Source organism: the organism of the source record quoted next, unplaced genomic scaffold (assembly GCF_019419815.1).
Source record: "Pyrus x bretschneideri cultivar Hongxiangsu unplaced genomic scaffold, Pyrus_bretschneideri_v1 Contig58, whole genome shotgun sequence".
Classification (NCBI taxonomy): Eukaryota; Viridiplantae; Streptophyta; class Magnoliopsida; order Rosales; family Rosaceae; genus Pyrus; species Pyrus x bretschneideri.
The window spans coordinates 2,416,462-2,434,000 of NW_025999796.1; the positions used below are offsets into that span (position 1 = coordinate 2,416,462).

The 17,539-nt window shown below is 36.9% G+C and overlaps 2 protein-coding genes across 2 annotated transcripts; one reads left to right on the forward strand and one right to left on the reverse strand.

Annotated features, from left to right (window-relative positions):
• The first annotated feature begins 1,350 nt into the window (after window positions 1–1,350).
• Window positions 1,351–7,248, forward strand: LOC103931727 (NADH--cytochrome b5 reductase 1). The gene is made up of 9 exons (XM_009341248.3): window positions 1,351–1,588; window positions 3,688–3,829; window positions 3,980–4,070; window positions 4,170–4,247; window positions 4,858–4,938; window positions 5,048–5,137; window positions 6,141–6,206; window positions 6,754–6,840; window positions 6,919–7,248. The coding sequence occupies exons 1-9, from the start codon at window positions 1,474–1,476 to the stop codon at window positions 7,009–7,011; spliced, it is 843 nt and encodes a 280-aa protein (XP_009339523.1). The 5' UTR covers window positions 1,351–1,473; the 3' UTR covers window positions 7,012–7,248.
• Window positions 7,249–7,605: 357 nt separating this feature from the next.
• LOC103931726 (T-complex protein 1 subunit eta) lies at window positions 7,606–15,543 on the reverse strand. Its single transcript, XM_009341247.3, has 14 exons — window positions 15,369–15,543; window positions 15,000–15,260; window positions 14,504–14,629; window positions 14,194–14,397; window positions 12,206–12,375; window positions 11,985–12,120; window positions 10,658–10,774; window positions 10,395–10,514; window positions 10,159–10,257; window positions 9,983–10,072; window positions 8,690–8,777; window positions 8,370–8,458; window positions 8,201–8,275; window positions 7,606–8,049 (listed from the first exon to the last, which is right to left on the reverse strand). The coding sequence occupies exons 1-14, from the start codon at window positions 15,381–15,383 to the stop codon at window positions 7,960–7,962; spliced, it is 1,680 nt and encodes a 559-aa protein (XP_009339522.1). The 5' UTR covers window positions 15,384–15,543; the 3' UTR covers window positions 7,606–7,959.
• Window positions 15,544–17,539: the final 1,996 nt, after the last annotated feature.

Below are 17,539 nucleotides of genomic sequence, written 5' to 3' on the forward strand. Positions count from 1 at the left end.
TGCCAATGTACATCAAACATTATTTCTAATATTTCTTGACATGTAAATAGTTCTCTAAAATCTAGATCACAAAATATTTTTTACATGCATATACACCAGCATTTTGTAATCTTTTATATATAAATGTTTGTACCAATCGAAAACCAGAAGAAACTACCAAAGTAGAATGGATGACTATCATTTTTCTGTGTACACAAACAAAAATGTTGCAATCTCTTCTATAACCGTTGCATATATCAAGCATTTTCTTTATAAAAATATTTAAACCTTTCCGCTATCAATAATGTTAATATTCTATGACACTATCTCTGCATCTTTCCAACACAATATTTGATGCAGTTTTTCAACCCGCAACAACGTGCGGCAGTGTTTTCTAGTAAAATCTATAAACCAAATTCATTTTGACGGGAGTAATGTCACATCTCGAATTCCCGGTCATGCGGCAAGATCACGTGCTTTCTCACAAGAATGCAACACTTAATTGACAAGTGTGATTCTCCTAATTATTCACAAAACACATTAAACTCTTTTTGTTAGAGAAAAATGAGTTGAAGTAGAGTTTTATTAACAACGAAAGGATCATTTTTATTCGATTCATATGATGACTAAATAGTCTTCAAGGCGAATAATTTTTATACCAATTGATCTTTTAATGATGTTATTTGTAGGATGAAATCCTTCTTATAGAGGAGGAAAGTTTTATCCATTTTATACAATCATCAAGAGCCATGTTCTCTTAAGTTATTCATTTTCAGGACCTGCAAGGACCAAATGCATATTAGCTACAAGATTGAATTAGTTTTAGATCCAAAGACTTTAAAATATTTGATAATTTAATAAAGTAAAACAAGAAAATAAGTTTTCCTAATGGTTGATAGATATATATATATATATATATATATAATTCTTTTTTTATAACAATATATTTTTACACTAAGGGAAGAAATGAGTTCAGCTAAGCCACATAATGAACAACCTAATTTGTACCAAATTCACCATCTACAAGATTCGAACATAAGACGACTCACTTACAAATGAAAATGAATATCATCAGACTATAATTCTGAGTGACATGTTTGATGGATTTTAAGTTGATTTTACTTTATTAATTTATGAAATATTTTAAGCATTTAGAAACTTGTGACTAATATGAATTTGATCCTCAGCTCCTGGAATGAAACCTTGGGTGAGCAGGACACCAGTCATAAAGAGTGGTCGTTTCGGCTAAATTCCCCAAAATAAAACACTAGTTCTCACACGTGCTGCATTCCAAGCGTGAGCTCTTATTTTTTAAATATAAAAGCAAAACAAAAATTGTCCGACGACTTCTATAAATAAAAAACAAAAAAAAAATTAAGCAGAAAAAAACTGCGACCAGATTTTTGCGTACTGGAAAGAGGGAGAGAGGAGTTGTGAGTCTTGAGTTTTTGTTTGTGTTTGGTGTGGGAGTGTGAGGGAGGAAGAAGAAGAAGAATGGAATTGTTGCAGAGGCACAGAGCAGAAATGGTAAGCATCGCAATGGCTGTGGTGGCCATTGGTGTTGGTACGGCCTACTATTTCTACATCACCAACAAGACAAAACAGAAAGGTCTCTTCTTCTTCTTCTTCTTCTTCCTCTTCTTTCAATCATCCATTCTTCCCTTTTTAAGCTTTATTTGTCAGTCCAAATTTTTCTTTTTTAAGCTTTCCGGAGTATACCTGGATTCATTTGAAACCATGTCATTCAGATGGACTGATTGGATTCTACCTATTGCGTTGACTGTTTTGATGAGGGGTTTCAAGCAGATTGCTGTGTGTGTGTGTGCGCGCACGCGCGCAATGTGCTCCAGGGCTCCAGGGACAATGACATGGTTCAAATATCAAGTTGATTGCTATGCTATGCTATGAATGATGAATCTAGTCTGTGATTAAATTCGATTCGGATTTAGGTCATTTAATGGGGTTTCTTGTTTTCCCTTCATACCCTCAGTTCTACTAGACTTTGATTCTTTCTAGTTTTTTGTCAGCTATATGAACTTTTTTCGGCATGGCGCCCTACGATAATGAATCCATTACATTCACATTTCCTAATGCAGTTTTCTGTCATTACAAGGAAACTACGTTGCAATTCCTACTGTAATTATATATAGAAAGCAGATATTTGATTTCAGAAATGATACTTATCCTTTTCCTACGGCTGGTAGGGGGCTTATTCTTTGAGAATTTATCCGAGTGCCACTAGGCTTCATTTATTACTAAGAAACTTAGATGTATTTGGCAGGCAGGTTCTAGCTTACCGTTTCCAAGAATCAGAGGAGGAGTCCTCAGTGTGGTGTTAGAATCAGGATAAACAAAAGCAAAGTATTGATTAGCGACTTGAGGGCGTGTGTGGGAGTGGCTGTTGATACGAGTATGATTAGGTTCATTATTTATTAAATAAATTTACACTTATCATATAGAGCTGGGCACCTCTGCTATTTTAATATTTATCTTTCCTTTTACCCTATGAAATATTATTGAAGTTAAACGATTCTGATTTGAGCAAAATCAATCTTTCATGCTACTAGTGCAATGCATTATAGAACAGCATGCTGCATCCAAAAGCTTCAATCTACTGCTTTTGCTTGACCTTCTAGAGTTTTAACCCCAACCAATATGAGCCGTGATGACGTCATATTGCACGTGTGATTGTTTGCAATGTATGACTCATCTTTATGTTATCTTCATGGTAGAAGGAAGATCAAAGATTGTAAGAAACATATTTTGTTTCTTGTTGTTTTTATACACTCATCTGTTCTAAGTTTACTCAGCCGCAGAGTAGAACAAGTGACTTTTGGAATTTGCAGACTTCATAAGTACATGTCACTGACACCTTTGCTTTCCAGTCATTAGTTTCCCTTGTTGCATTTGCAGACCCATGCATAGTTATTTTCAGCAACGTGGTTATTTTATTTTTATTCTTCTTCACTTGGTTTCAACTACTTCTCTGTTCTGTTATCTCCCAAAGACTTATATTTCTGTTGAAAGAAAATTCAGCGATTGTATGAATCCTGCTTGTTTGGATGTTCACTTCTGACTTGCTGTAGCACTATCCATCTTTTGATCCACCTTTAAGTTCATGCTTGCAAAATAATCAGCCAGATCAAGGTTTATATAACCATTTGATTATCATCATCATATTGGTTGTTTGTCGTCACAGTTTAGATGATCAAATGATTTCCGATATTGCTTATTTTTTCAAGCAATGATTCTTGAAGAACCTAAAAATTTGTCCTTTATGATTATTGAACTACAAACGAGATGGCTGGAGGACATCTGCAGTTTTCAGTATTTGTGGGAATCTAATCAAACCGCCACGCATATTTTTATACATTTGCTATATTGAAACCCCCTTTGGGCATTTGTTGTGCTTCAAAGGTACAGGAGCTGAAGGAATACAATAAGGATTTAAGTAAAACCAAATCACAGGAAGCTTACTTGATATTGCAAAGAACCATTTGCAGACGAATGATAGTTATATCATAATTTTAGCATTTTACCTTTCGTGGCATTCACCATTCTGTAATTAAAATGTCATATCCCCAAGACAACAAGAAGTCCAACTTTCAAGGAATTTCTAGTTGATTAACATTTGTCTTCACTGTATGCTCCATATTTTTCTGTGGATATGAGTTTGCAGAATATGCCTAATACCATGTGTCTTCTTAGGTTGCTTGGATCCTGACAAATTCAAGGAATTTAAACTTGTTAAACGCACTCAGCTCAGCCATAATGTCGCTAAATTTAAATTTGCTCTTCCAACTCCATCAGCAGTGTTGGGACTCCCTATTGGACAGCATATGAGTTGCAGGTTTGGTTCGTTTTTATGATCCAAACTCATTTTTTTTTTCCTATGAACAGGTCATGCTTAGTTTCAACATGTTTGATACTTCTATAATTCTTGTATGCTTGACTTTTGCTATCATGATAGTTTCTTGTAACTCATTGGTTTTTCATACAGAGGAAAAGACAGCCTTAATGAAGACGTCGTCAAACCATATACCCCAACAACTTTGGATTCAGATGTTGGATACTTTGAATTAGTCATAAAGGTTTGTTTTCTTTTTAAAATTTCTCATGAATCACTTATCCTGCTTGGCCTATGTTGTATGGTTTGATAACTTTTTAAATTTTTTTTATCGTATGGGTAGATGTATCCACAAGGAAGGATGTCTCACCACTTCCAAATGATGCGCGAAGGTGATTATCTAGCTGTGAAAGGACCTAAGGTAATCTTTTCCTATCAATTAAGAGTCCATATCAACTAAAAAGGAACAAAGAAGACAAAGCTATAGAACAAATAAAAAAGCATTAAAACCCATTCGTTGAACAGCATTTTCAGTCTTCCATATCACCCCAGGATAATCAGGATGCAGTTTAGGACCAAGGTTAAAGACTCTACGTAAAAAATACAGAATTTTCTACGAAAGTTTGAATCATTCACAACGTTAACTAGTACCTCCCTTCAAGTTAGTCCTCCAGACTTTCTACACTTAAGCTAGGAGCTTCTAATCCCCTCCAAATAGATTAACAGGTCTATGGAACTTAACATTCTACATGTTCCCTTTCACCCTTTGATTGGAATTACTGCAATTTTTGAAGCATTCAAAGTCAATCTACTTTCAAAATCTCGGGTGTAGAGAAACCACAAAATGTGTTTATGATACTATCTCTCATTGGTTCAGAAAGACACCACAATTGATCTATGAGTACTGGCGGAGTACTGTCATTCAGTTCTCTCTAGGACTAATACCTCATTTTCGAAAGATCTTTCAGACAATGCACTATCTACATTAATTGAAGCGATGTAAATGCTTTTCCATATAATCATGCTTCCAGGGACGATTCAAGTATCAACCTAACCAAGTTAGAGCTTTTGGGATGCTAGCTGGAGGCACTGGCATCACTCCGATGTTCCAGGTACATAATTGAGTTAGTCTGAGCATTACACAAGGTACTTTTCTTCTGTTTTCTGCACACGTCATTTGGGATGGTATAATTGTTTTTATTTGTCTTTCTGGTTTCTCAGGTTGCTAGAGCCATATTGGAAAATCCCAGTGACAGAACAAATGTACATCTTATATACGCCAACGTCACATACGAGGACATCCTATTGAAAGTAAACTCTCTCTCTCTCTCTGTGTGCGCTCCATTTTCCCATTCGTTCAATACTTACCCATATCCAGTATGTATTCATATCTATATATCCCATACATATAAGGTAATCTTCTTTTTACCAATGCTTTCAAGAAGTTCAGTTGTAAAAGTTGAGCCTTGGGGCAAAATTTTCTTGTAAATCCTATTCTATAAGTTTGGACACATATCAGGCAGTCCTTGTCTCCCTTTCAGCTTAATTTGGGAATAAAGGTTCCTCACAAGGTAAATATTTTGGCTTGGTTGGCGGTACATGGGAAGGTTGACAGCTGAGATTGACTCCACGAAAGCCAGTTTCCTGTTTTTGCTCATGTTGGTGTATTTTATGCAAAAGATCAGGGGAGAGCGTGGATCACGTTTTTTCTTTTCTTGCCCATTTAGCTGAAAGCTGTGATGCTTTATATTTAATGAGGTTAATGTTTGTTGGTTGGCCCCAAAAAACGCTTTTGGTTTGTCGAGTGAGAAGTTTAAAGTATCAAGTGGCGGAGTAAGGGCAAATTAATATGGGTCGCCATGGTGGCCATGAGTTGGGTTATGTGGTTAGAAAGGAATCAATAGGTCTTTAAAGATGTCGGGGGGATGGAAATTGAGGTGTGGGACAAGGTCAAGTTCTGGGCAGTGCTTTGGTTTCTGTCTCTCTTACCTTTAGGAGCACATCTCTGTCCGATATTATTGAAGATGGAAAAGTCTGCAGTGTCATGATTAATTTTGGTTTCGTAATCTAGATGTAGTTGTTTGTGTCAATGCTCTTCTCTTTTTCTTTTGATGGATCACTTGTCCAATTTACCGTACTGTTTCTCTTATGAAGGCATTGCTGGCATAACGTCATTGACGACTTCATATATCTTTAATTATTTGACAGACTTGCTGAATATTGATGTTTTATTATGGTTAATTGCCTGGCTTACAATCCGTAAAACTGGGAGGTTTTGCCAATTGTCTTAACTTTATATAATTTGTCTATGCAGGAAGAGCTGGACAATCTTTCCAGTAACTTTCCCAATCGTTTCAACATTTATTATGTTTTGAATCAGGTATCTTTAATTTGGTTTTGAAGCCACTCTTATGTCTGTAAACTTCCAATTTGACGAGTTGCTTTCTCTCTGCGTTTCACAACATCATTACATATGCTACATTACACTGCGAACGAAACATTGTCAACTTAGTGTCAAGCTCGGGGTAATCCAGTTAAAGTTTGTGGCAAAGGCTTTAGGTATACCAGAAAGTTTGAAATCACATAAGGGTGCCTCATGAACTTTTCCACAAAATTTATTTCCAAAGTTGAATACAAATTCTTTTACCGGGGGGATTTCTTCCTTTCAGAATATCTTGTAAAAGATGAATAACTTACAACATTGCGTTGTTATATTTTCAGTATACGATTCGTGTTTGTTTGATATGTTTGATTGTCTATTGGTCACATTTCTGTCTAACAAATTGATGCTCAGAATTTTGTAGTGTGTACAACAGTGTGGCATTCTGAATTTTCTCGTTTTGAACATGATGAATGTCGTTTCAGAAACTTGCTTTGCTTATATTCTCTATTCATTTCTAATAATGAATGTTAAATACTATCTTCAGCCCCCTGAACAATGGGAAGGTGGTGTTGGATTCATATCAAAAGAAATTATTCAATCTTACTGCCCGGCGCCAGCACCGGATATTAAGGTAACTTATCCCTCTCTCTCTCTCTCTCTCAAATTCCAAACCTTCTTTCTTTCTAATTCGAAACCTTGGTGTTTCCAGATTTTGCGATGCGGACCACCACCGATGAACAAGGCTATGGCTGCTAACCTCGCGAGTCTGGGATACAGTCCAGAAATGCAGTTCCAGTTTTAGGTCATTCATGGAGCTTTTGTGATGATCTCCGGCGGGGTTTCCTATCTCTAGCAATAAAATAAATAAGGAGCATGTTTGTTCAGGATTACCATTATTTATTTGTCCTCGGACACCCAAAATTTGCTTCATAACTTGTTTTGGCATTAACCACAGAAATGCCTTCGCTCTTTTCTTTTATATGGATGGAACTCCTTAACATTGATTCCAAGTAGAAAAAGTAAAAAAACTATTCAATCAGCTTCTAACAAAGTGCTTCTTTAGGAAGCGCTTGCTGCATTTTTAGAAAGCACTGGAATTTTTGGTAAATTATCAATCGTGACCTAAATTCTCAAAAAGTTATTTTAATGTCCTTATCGTCCCTATTGAAAACAAAAAATTAGAGACGAGTTCAGGATGCTTTTAAACAGGGCAAAGTGCATTTTACACCAAGGTTTGGGGGTGCATATCGAAATGGGCCACGACCTTCCCGATTTTGTCAATTTATACCCCTAAAACATTGGGAAATTTTTGGAAATCGGTCAATTTAGGGGTCACCTATTGAAATATAACCTACATTTTCTAACGTTTACAAAACTAACCAAAATTGAAAACACATTGCCAAACACTGATTCTAAATTAACAAATAAATTATCCATCTACAAAATGTTTAATACTTTTGCACTTTGATACTAAACAATGCCTAAATCCGCAGACGTGAGAATAGCCAAATTGGCTAAACAAATGTGCGCCCCTCTATGCAACCAAGTTCGAATCCTGTCTTACAGTTCAGATTAATTTAAGATACGTCTCTGGTAAAAACATAATTAAAAAAATTAAAAGGCCCCGAGAGGGGGCGGAGAGAGCGAATAGACATGAAAGTTGGTTCAAACAAGAGATACAACGTCGACTACTTAGCACATCTGACTTTGACACAAAATGCTTCCAGAGTTTTTGAGAACCTTCTCAAATCTATCGTCTTCGCATCCCGCGCCCACGACCGCCTCCACGACCTCGACCTCCCATGGCACTTGCAGCAGCTTCTCCCTGTGCACTCTCGGACTGCATTACCACCATATCAACAGTTAGCTACCTGATATCTAAAAAAACTCTACAATTATGATTAGGAGGAACGTCCAAATAGACTACTTTCCAGGAGATATGAAAGTGAGGTAGGCACAATCATAGAAATAGAAAACAGAAATCACATTACCTTTGGGTTTTTTACTGTCTCGTCGACACTTAAAACAAGGCAAGCAGCCTCAGTAGCAGCATTTATAGCATTGATCTACAGGAAATGATACGGTGTTATGTTGTTAAAAACTAATAAATCACTAACTCGTGTGTGATACATCTACGCAGTTAGAAAGATAACAGGATACCTTCACAACAGCTGGCTCCCAGACAAAGTTAGCAAATGAATCAGCAATTCCACCTGTGTTGATGTCAACTCCATAAAGTGCACCCTCGCCTGTTAAAAAGTTTAAATCGTTCAGCAAACAAATATAATTAATCACTAATCAAAAGCCAAATACTAGAATAACCATCCAACACATTACATCTTTGCAGTCAACAGAGTAATCTTGCCTTCAATAAATAGAAGAAATGAACGTTTGTTTTGGCTCCAACGCATGAGTTGTGACTTACAAACAAAATAATGAAATAAATAGATAAACAAGGTCAAATAAAGTGAGAACCCAACCAGATGGATGCGCGTGTTTCTGTCTAAGTTTGTTTAGCACATCAGTTGCATCAAATCCCGCATTATCACAGAGCTGCCGTGGGATAACCTGCAACATAAGTGGAACACTGCTGATTAAGACAACAATTACGCTTCATTCAAAGTACATTTGCAGTAGAAAGAAAGTGTTTATTTTTTTCCATCTTAAGAAAGCCTTCGGACTTTATAGTCCTAGCACAAAAAACATTAACGTATCATGCTCATGGTCTCCATCAAGACCACAACAAATGAACTTAGAAGTTAGAACTGAGAGTTCCACAAGAACTCAACAAACACATTCCTCGACCCATAAAGTCAAAACTAGATGATTTGCACAGGAATTATATCCCAAACATGCAGCTTATCTAGATATCATAATAATGTTGTTACTCAAGACAAACAAAAATTTTATTTAAATAGTAAAACTAATATCAAGAGTGGTTAGATATCATGACAAATAAATGCCACAAAGAGTACTACAGTCTTCTTTGTTTTTTGTTTATAAGAAACAGAACTATTATTCAGAGATAACACAATGAATACGATAAGCATCGACCGGTAGTCCATGAAACACCTAAGCCAACAGAAAAAACACGTTAACCCTATCTTACTACACTCTACATAAGGGAAGCAGTACTAACCTTAGGTGCTTGAGGCAATAGTTACCCCAGCTACATTGAAGTACTAAAACAGTTCAACTCCTCACAAAGCCCAACCAAGCGAACATATTAAAAACCTAGAGCTCTATTGGCTATGATGACAGTTCATTCTGGCATTGTGTCTCAGTTGAAATTCACGAGAACAGCTTCAGTAAGTAAAAATCCATAAACTGGTAAACTAAAAGAATAGACCCTGTTGACCATGGAAAAACTAAAAGTATAAACCTTAAGTTTTTACAATTAATCTCTAGCACCTTAATACCGCAAAAAGCGCACACAACTTGCTGCCGATGTGCAACTTCGAAACAAGTTCCAATGACTACAATTGAGAAGTGAACTGAAATCCTTGGATCAAAGCAAAAACTAAATTATTAAACATAGAATCCAGTATTTTCCAAGATTATATGTTAATTCCAAAAGTTTCAAACTAAATATTAATTTGGAAACAGTGCATGAGTAAGTTCATCTATTCCATATCAATGAGTTAGAAAACAGAAGTAGATACATATTACATAGAGATTTATTAGGGACCTTAAAATTCTTAACGGTGAGCAGTTTAAGTATTGGCACTGGTTTAAGCCACTACAGCATAACATAAAAGCCCAACAAAGCATACCTCAAGAGCTTTTGCATAAGAGTTAATGAAAAACTGAGACTTCCCCCTAATTTCATGTGCTTTCTGCCGCAAGTACCGGCTGATTTCCATCTGCCATCAAATTAACAAAACAATCATAAGGGCCTGCAATATTTCTCAGATACTGTGAGATCTCACTAATGCTAAGACACGCATACATCTATAGCACCACCACCAGCAACTACAGTTGAATTCTTTAGCGCTCTTCTGACAATCATAATAGCATCATGTAAACTTCGCTCAGCTTCCTCAATGAACTAAATAAGAATCCCAGGGAATAATGGAGGTCAGAATTGAAAAAACAAAACTTCAAAAAAGAAAACAAGAAAACAGGAAACAAAGAGTTCTTATGAACATGTGCCAAATTAAAAATTAACTTCAACAAATGGCATACCTGATCAGCTCCACCACGAAGAACAATTGTAGCTGTCCTACCTGACGGACATCCACTAAATATATTAAACCTCTCATTTCCAACTTGCCTTTCCTCAAAACACTCGCACGTTCCAAGGACCTAGAAATCAACAAACCTAAACAGTTTCAGTTGACTGAGAACAAGCGAGATGCTTCCCAACTCAAGAAGGGCACTAACATAACTCTAGGAAAAAATGCCCACAATTCTACATAAAATAGTCTGAAAGAGCATGAGATAGGAACCTCATCAATAACATTGTTGATGGATGTTTGCACAGTCCCACCAGTGGCAGCAGCTACCCGGTGCAGATCTTCTTCAGTTACACGTCCAGCACAGAATATATCTCTATCTGCAAAATACTGTTCACAGAAAGAAAAGAAAAAAAATTGTCAATAAAACTCTACATCTTTAACATGGTCACAAAGATTCCTTACTATCAGGATGATATAAATTATTACATGCATATCAAGTTATCAATCCACCTATTTTATAAAAATTGAAACCATGAAACTTCATAATATCACTGATTTTTACCTGTGTTGTTCTACCGGGTTCAAAATCAAACCACCAAATTTCATGCGTACTAGGACAACTCAGAGCTAAACATAGATTTGTATTTTCCAGCGGTGATAAAATGAAGATTGTGTTGTCATCTTGTGAAAAGGTTAAAATTGTATAACCTGGAATAAAACTTAATTGAGGGGAAAATTGCCTTTTTGCCTGATCAGACAAAACGCTCTCAATTTCTATCATAATTTGAAATATCGCACAAGATTGCGCAATATAATGCGAGATATCACATCACAGGCGGTATCTTGCGACATATCCTAAAAATATCACGGTATACTCCAAATATCGTGAATCTGTATGAGATATGATACGAAACGGGCGATGAATTTTCATATCCCAGTGCTTTTTCTTTTCAATTTTTTCCAGCAGCCTTCATGGTCCATCAAGTTTCACACCTCTTCCTCCATCACCCTCCGATTTTGACAGCCTTTCAGCCAAACCAGATGACTTTTTTATTTTGTTTGGGTTTTGTGATGATCTTCATTAGTTATCCTTCTAGTTTGTACCAAATGGGTTTTGTGAAATAAGTGTGTTGATGCTTTTATAGCATTGGAATATAAGATCATCATTATGTTACGAATATTTGGTCCTTTTTTTTAGTTTATGGTGTTCTTGAACTTGAACTATGTCTTTAGTTCTATATTATACATGAATGTGAAAATGTTGTTGAATTGTGTTTTGGTGAAAGTATGTATATATTTTTTTTCATTAGTATTATTCTCTACGCAAGTCTCGAATAGCTTACGCATCACCACTACATAGTGTGAGACTGCGTAGCAGTAGCCCCTACGTAACACGATTTCAAACTTTGATTTTTATACACTTCTTTGCATTACCGAAATCATGAAAACAGATTTTGTGCAGAATTTACCTAACAAATTAAAATAATCAGACAAAACTTTACCAATTCTCTTTGAATTGGGATCTTTTACCAAACAAAATAAAGCAATCAAGTGGATAACAAGTTTTGAACTCATTTAGCAAGGATAAAATTTCCACCTGTGTTGCTAGATCGCCTATGGCCAGCCGTGAAAGAACAACCCTGGCCCCACTCTGCACACACTTATCCAACTTGTCATAAATAATATTCCATTCTGCATCAACAATGGACTGATACTGGGATGGATCTGACAACCTGCAGAGGAAAGAACCTCAAGTGGCATAAACAAATTGTAATAGAATTCAACTATAATATATCAAAAGGAAACAAAGAATCCTACCTTATCTCAGCATTTTCTTTCTCAGATTTCAGTTCCAATTCAATGTTCAGTAGAAGTATTTTGGGATTAAGAAACTTCTTTGGCTGTTGTTCAAATCCAGCATATGAAAATGTCTTCTTGAAGGCAACACCATTTACTAAAAAGGAGTCACGCATGTTGCCCCCAGAAACCTGTAAAGCAACCAGTTTCTCATTACACATCATTCAATTCAAGCTATCATGTCCTGCCAAAACTAGTTGTTCACTACTAAGCATTCTTTTACTACAATGAAAACAACCAAGAAATATCAATACCCACAAAAATTCTTTTTCCAAAAAAAAATCAAAACATAGTGCCAGAGTCTAAATCAAAAGGCAGATAACACAGAAAAGGAAAAGGAGACTTTGAAGACCCCAAAAAAAAAAAAAAAAAAAAAAAAAAAAAAAAAAAAAACGATAATGTAATTTTTGTTGAGATAAAAACATGGTGTAATGAATGTAAAACAACCACAACACACCAGTATGGAACTCTTTTATCATAAACAGTAATCAAAATTCAAATGTCCCAAAATTTAATTAAAATACGTACTTTTTTTTTGCGATAAAAACTAAATATAGGTGATACATGATTTGGGTTCTTTTATTGAACTTAATGCTCATTTGAAGAAGATGATATATAAATCCAACAAGTTAAATCTTTTAGGGTGAGTTAGGGAGGATTGGCTGGGATAAAATAGCTCAACAGATTCAACGCATCTTCAATAAAAAATGGATGACAACTTCCCAATTCTCTGTCCAGGTTGAAGGTAAAAGATGGATTACTCATAAAGGAAAGTTGTCCCTTCTAATCCCAATAAATAATAGTAGGATTAGAAGGGACAACTTTCCTTCATGCCTACCATCTACCTTCGGCTTGGACAAAATTTGGAAGTATTCATCCATTTTTCCGTACAATATGCCTTGAAACTAAACTAGTGAGTTATCCTATCCAAGTTAATCCTGTAACCTCTTTAACTTACCTATATCCCACACCCTCATCTCTCAATCCTTAAGTTTCCATCCCCAACCCCACCCCTACCCCTATCTCTTTCTCCCTCTTTTTTAACTCTATATACTCATCCCATTGCCAACCCATCTCTCCCTCCCTCTAATCGTGTACCTTAGCACCAGCCCTCTCTCACAGCACCAGGATGTACCTCCCCAACCTCCTTCGCTGTTGTTGTACCCTCATGGTGTCCTTAACAGTTAGTTTTCATAAACTCATGGAGAAAAACAGTTAACAGCTCTGCCCCGTCACCAGAAAACATTAGTAAAAAATTCAGAATCAGAATCCAAGTCTCAATGCACATTTTGTTGGTTATTTTACTTGCAATTTTAAATGCATACTATTCATCATCATCAGCAATGACATCCAAATCAACCATAGCTTATAGTGAGAACAAGTCAGACTTCCTACACTTTAGGACAAATTCAGATTCACCCCGGTTGTGCTTCTAGGTGTTATCCACAATTTGGTTTACCCGTTGTCAAATCGTTTCAATATTTCAATCATATAAAATGCATAGTACATGGGACTTCTAAGCATTAAATATCTATTTTAAAATCATGAGGCCTCTCGACCCCATAGCCAATTTGTTTTGGGTTGAAATACTCCCGACTTTAGCATGACAATAGAGCAGTTATTAATCCACATATCTTGTCGCGGCCACATGTTCTTCATCTCATCAGAAATAATTAGCCCATGTTTCTGTCTCAATCTAGGCACATCCGAGGGCTCAAATCACAGCAAACAAGGGCCCGGAACAAACTTAAACGAATATCCTAGTAGTTCATGGAACATGTCTTATTTTGTTCATTTCAATGAATGCAGTCTATTGAAATGCAGTCAGAAGTCTAAAGCCACTGGAAAACTCTTATTAACACAGTTGGCGGATTACAAAGAGATATTTAATATAGGCAAAGGATACCATTCAAATTGAGGTCTTCCTAAAATCTATTTTAGGAACTTACCTTCTTTATTCCAATCATGTTGAGACGATCTTCATCACCAATCGCAATGACAGCATCCACGACCATTGATGCAAAAAATTCCTTTTCTCCACCAATAAGTTTTGAAGATAGTGTTGTAGCCGCACATTTAGCTAGCAGGTTTTTCTTCTCTTCAAGGCTTTTGCCCTCTATGCTTACAGCAAGTTCTTTGATTTTCTCAATTGCCTATACACAATGTATAGTATTTAAGATACATAAACATCTCAATCATACAGAGATTATTTTATAAGAATCAGACGTAATAATTGAAAATTTAATTCCTATCACATACCAAATAGCTAGCAGTACGATAACTTTTTATCAAGCTTTGTGGGTGCACCCCATCCTCAATGAAAGGCTTGGCCTCCTTCAGAAACTCCCCTGCAAGCAGAACAACTGTTGTGGTTCCATCACCAACCTGCACCGGAAACAAAAACGGTTAAAAATCTTCTAAACCATGTAATAAGGAAAGGTTTTATCACCACTTATAACAGAGGATACCGCAGTATACCAAGTCGGTTGTCAGATTTGCCATTCCTTTTTTAGTTTTTTATTTTTCATTTTTGGCCAGGAAGCTTATTCCTAACAGAAATTTTTTCGAAGCTACAAGGCCACCCACCCGCTTTCAACACTACATATGCTGGAAAAAAATATAATTGAAGTAGGCATTCCATCTGCATTACTCCCAAACTTTCACTAGTACTGATTCGGCGATTCCATAGCATAAGCGTAATTCTTGAGCTTGTAATTAAGTAAAATAGAATTCGGATAACATCCAAAACCCATACCTCAGAATCCTGAGACTTGGCGATGTCGACAAGGATCTTGGCAGCGGGGTGAACAATATCGAGCAACTTCATGATGGTGGCGCCATCATTGGAAATAGTAACGCTGCCCTTGTCGTCGTGAATGAGCTTGTCCATGCCCCTAGGGCCCAGCGTGGTCCTCACCACATCGGCCACCGCCGTGCAGGCGTTTATATTGCTCACCAGCTGCGCCTTCCCTTGCGACGTATCCGTACCCTCCTTCAACAGTATGATCTGTGGTTGCTGTTTTCGATTTCAATTTTTCCGGTTCGGGCATTTTCACAAACAGTTAGCAAGCACAACACAAAACAGTAGCTCATACGCAAAGAAAATGAAAGACACTGAGCGTACCAGCATGGATGACATCGTTGCCGATGCGGATGTTACGGCGGACAACGGAGGGAGCGACGGAGGAGGGAAGAGAGGGAAGAGAGAGAGAGAGAGTGTGTGTGTGTGTGAAGGAGTGGTGTTGGAAACAGAGAGCTAGGGTTTATACTCAAAAGTGAGTTTCGCTGGCCCTTTCTAGGTTTTTTCTATTCTAAAATGACCTGGATCCCCTTTGCCCACAAACAAAATTATAAAAATAAAAAAACCTGGATCCTCTCAATCCTTGTTCCTAATTGTCCTTTAGTTTAATTCCGATCATGGTGTGTTTGTTGTACTGGATTATCTCGAACTGGATTAGTTTCAGGGACTAAGTTGAACTGGCTTAGACTAGACTAAGCTCGACTAGCTTAGTGAAGCGTTTGGTGCAGTGTCGGATTAAGAAGCTAAACTAACAATAAATTATGGAAATTGTTATTAGCACTCCAAAAATCTTATTATATACTTCAAACTTTCTATATTAGGAAAGAAAAATACACCTATGAGGAATGTAGATTGAGATTTATTTTAATTTATATTCTGTTAAAAATAAAAGACAATTATGAAAACCTCCAATTGAATTCGTGAAATTCCAAGCTAACGATCAATGCTCATTTCACAAACCCAGATCACACTACTAATCAAGACAACCGAGATTCTCAAATTAATTAAGACTTCAAAAACCCATCTCAAACCTTCATCACTGACCTCTCGATCCCTAAAAACCCCCAACCTTCATTGCTAACCTCTCAATACGCTTCTCGGGTGTACCGTCCAGTGACAGTAGGTCGTTATCGACACACTGATTTTGGTCGTATCATCTACCGACAACAACGATTTGGATAGTAACCTCTTAATCTGCATAGCGCACAGAAGAAGAAGGCGAAGTACTGCACCTTTTTCTTTCCTCAATTTTTGTTCTTCCTTCACAAATATTCTATAAAATTCCATGGAAATTGTTTGCTTGCCTTCTGGATGGTTGAATGCTTTTGAAGGTTGGATTGGGTACTTGGGTGGTGCAGCGACCCATGGCTTGGCCATGGTGACAGTGTCGTAGAAGAAGTGGAGCGCAGAGGGATTGGAGTGAAAGTTGGGGATTGGGGATGTTGGCCTCATTTCCTTTCTAGTCCGCCTTAACACCAAGGGAAAGCTTGGGATTAGATAGCGAGGGTTAGCGAAGCGCGGAAGGACCTTAGTCGGGGCGAGTCTCATTTATTTTAGTGCAAGAACCTACCAAACGCAGGATTATAGTCTTATTTAAGCTAGTCCAAGTCGGTCCCTCCTAAGGAGGTGTAACAAATGCCCCCTAAGGGAATTGGATCATCTCCGAGACAAATCATCGGGATCTTCCTAACCCAATAACATGAGCTGTTGGATTTGATCTAACGGCTATAAACAGGATGACTCCTCTAAAGTTATAATAATTGTAGCCGTTTAATTAAAATCCAACCGTCCGTGTTAATGGGTTAGGAGGATCTTGAGGCTTTGCCACGGAGTGGATCCAATTCCTCCATTACAATCTAAATATGCCACTTCAGCTTACTGAAGATTTTTTAATAAAAAAAATGAGGTGATTTTGAAGGGAAAAATGATGGGATCCTGTGGTCGTGATCGTTCATTGTATATCGTGCAATCAGTTTTCGTTAGGTGCTATTTATATTGAATTTTAAATATTAAATTTTAAAATGATTTCTGATAGTAAAATATAAGATGAACGGTCACAATCAAGGAATCCCTAGAATTCCCAAGAAAATGATCCGATTTTGTTCCGAAATGTTCCGAAATCATTCGGATTTGAATGAATTCGAATTACTCCATTGCTATTTCGAAAAAAATTTACTTTTATCGAAAGTTGGGGTAGGGTGACATTGTAGTTTAGCTACAGTGCAATTTCAATTGGGAATTTGAATTAATTTACGAAATTGTCATTCATTAAAAAATCGTCGAGGGCCGTTTCGAAGTCCAAGGATTTCCTGGGTGGCTGATGAGGATGGCCCGCTTTGGTGTTTGAAAAACCGATGTGCCCATCTAGGTTTTAGATCGCATGGCTCGGTGTAAAAGTTGGATTGGTAGTTTTGTCAATTTTAACTTTGGCAAGAGTTAGGGTTCGTGGGTTAGATGGAGGGCTTGCAGATTAGGGTTTCGTGAGGGTGGCTATT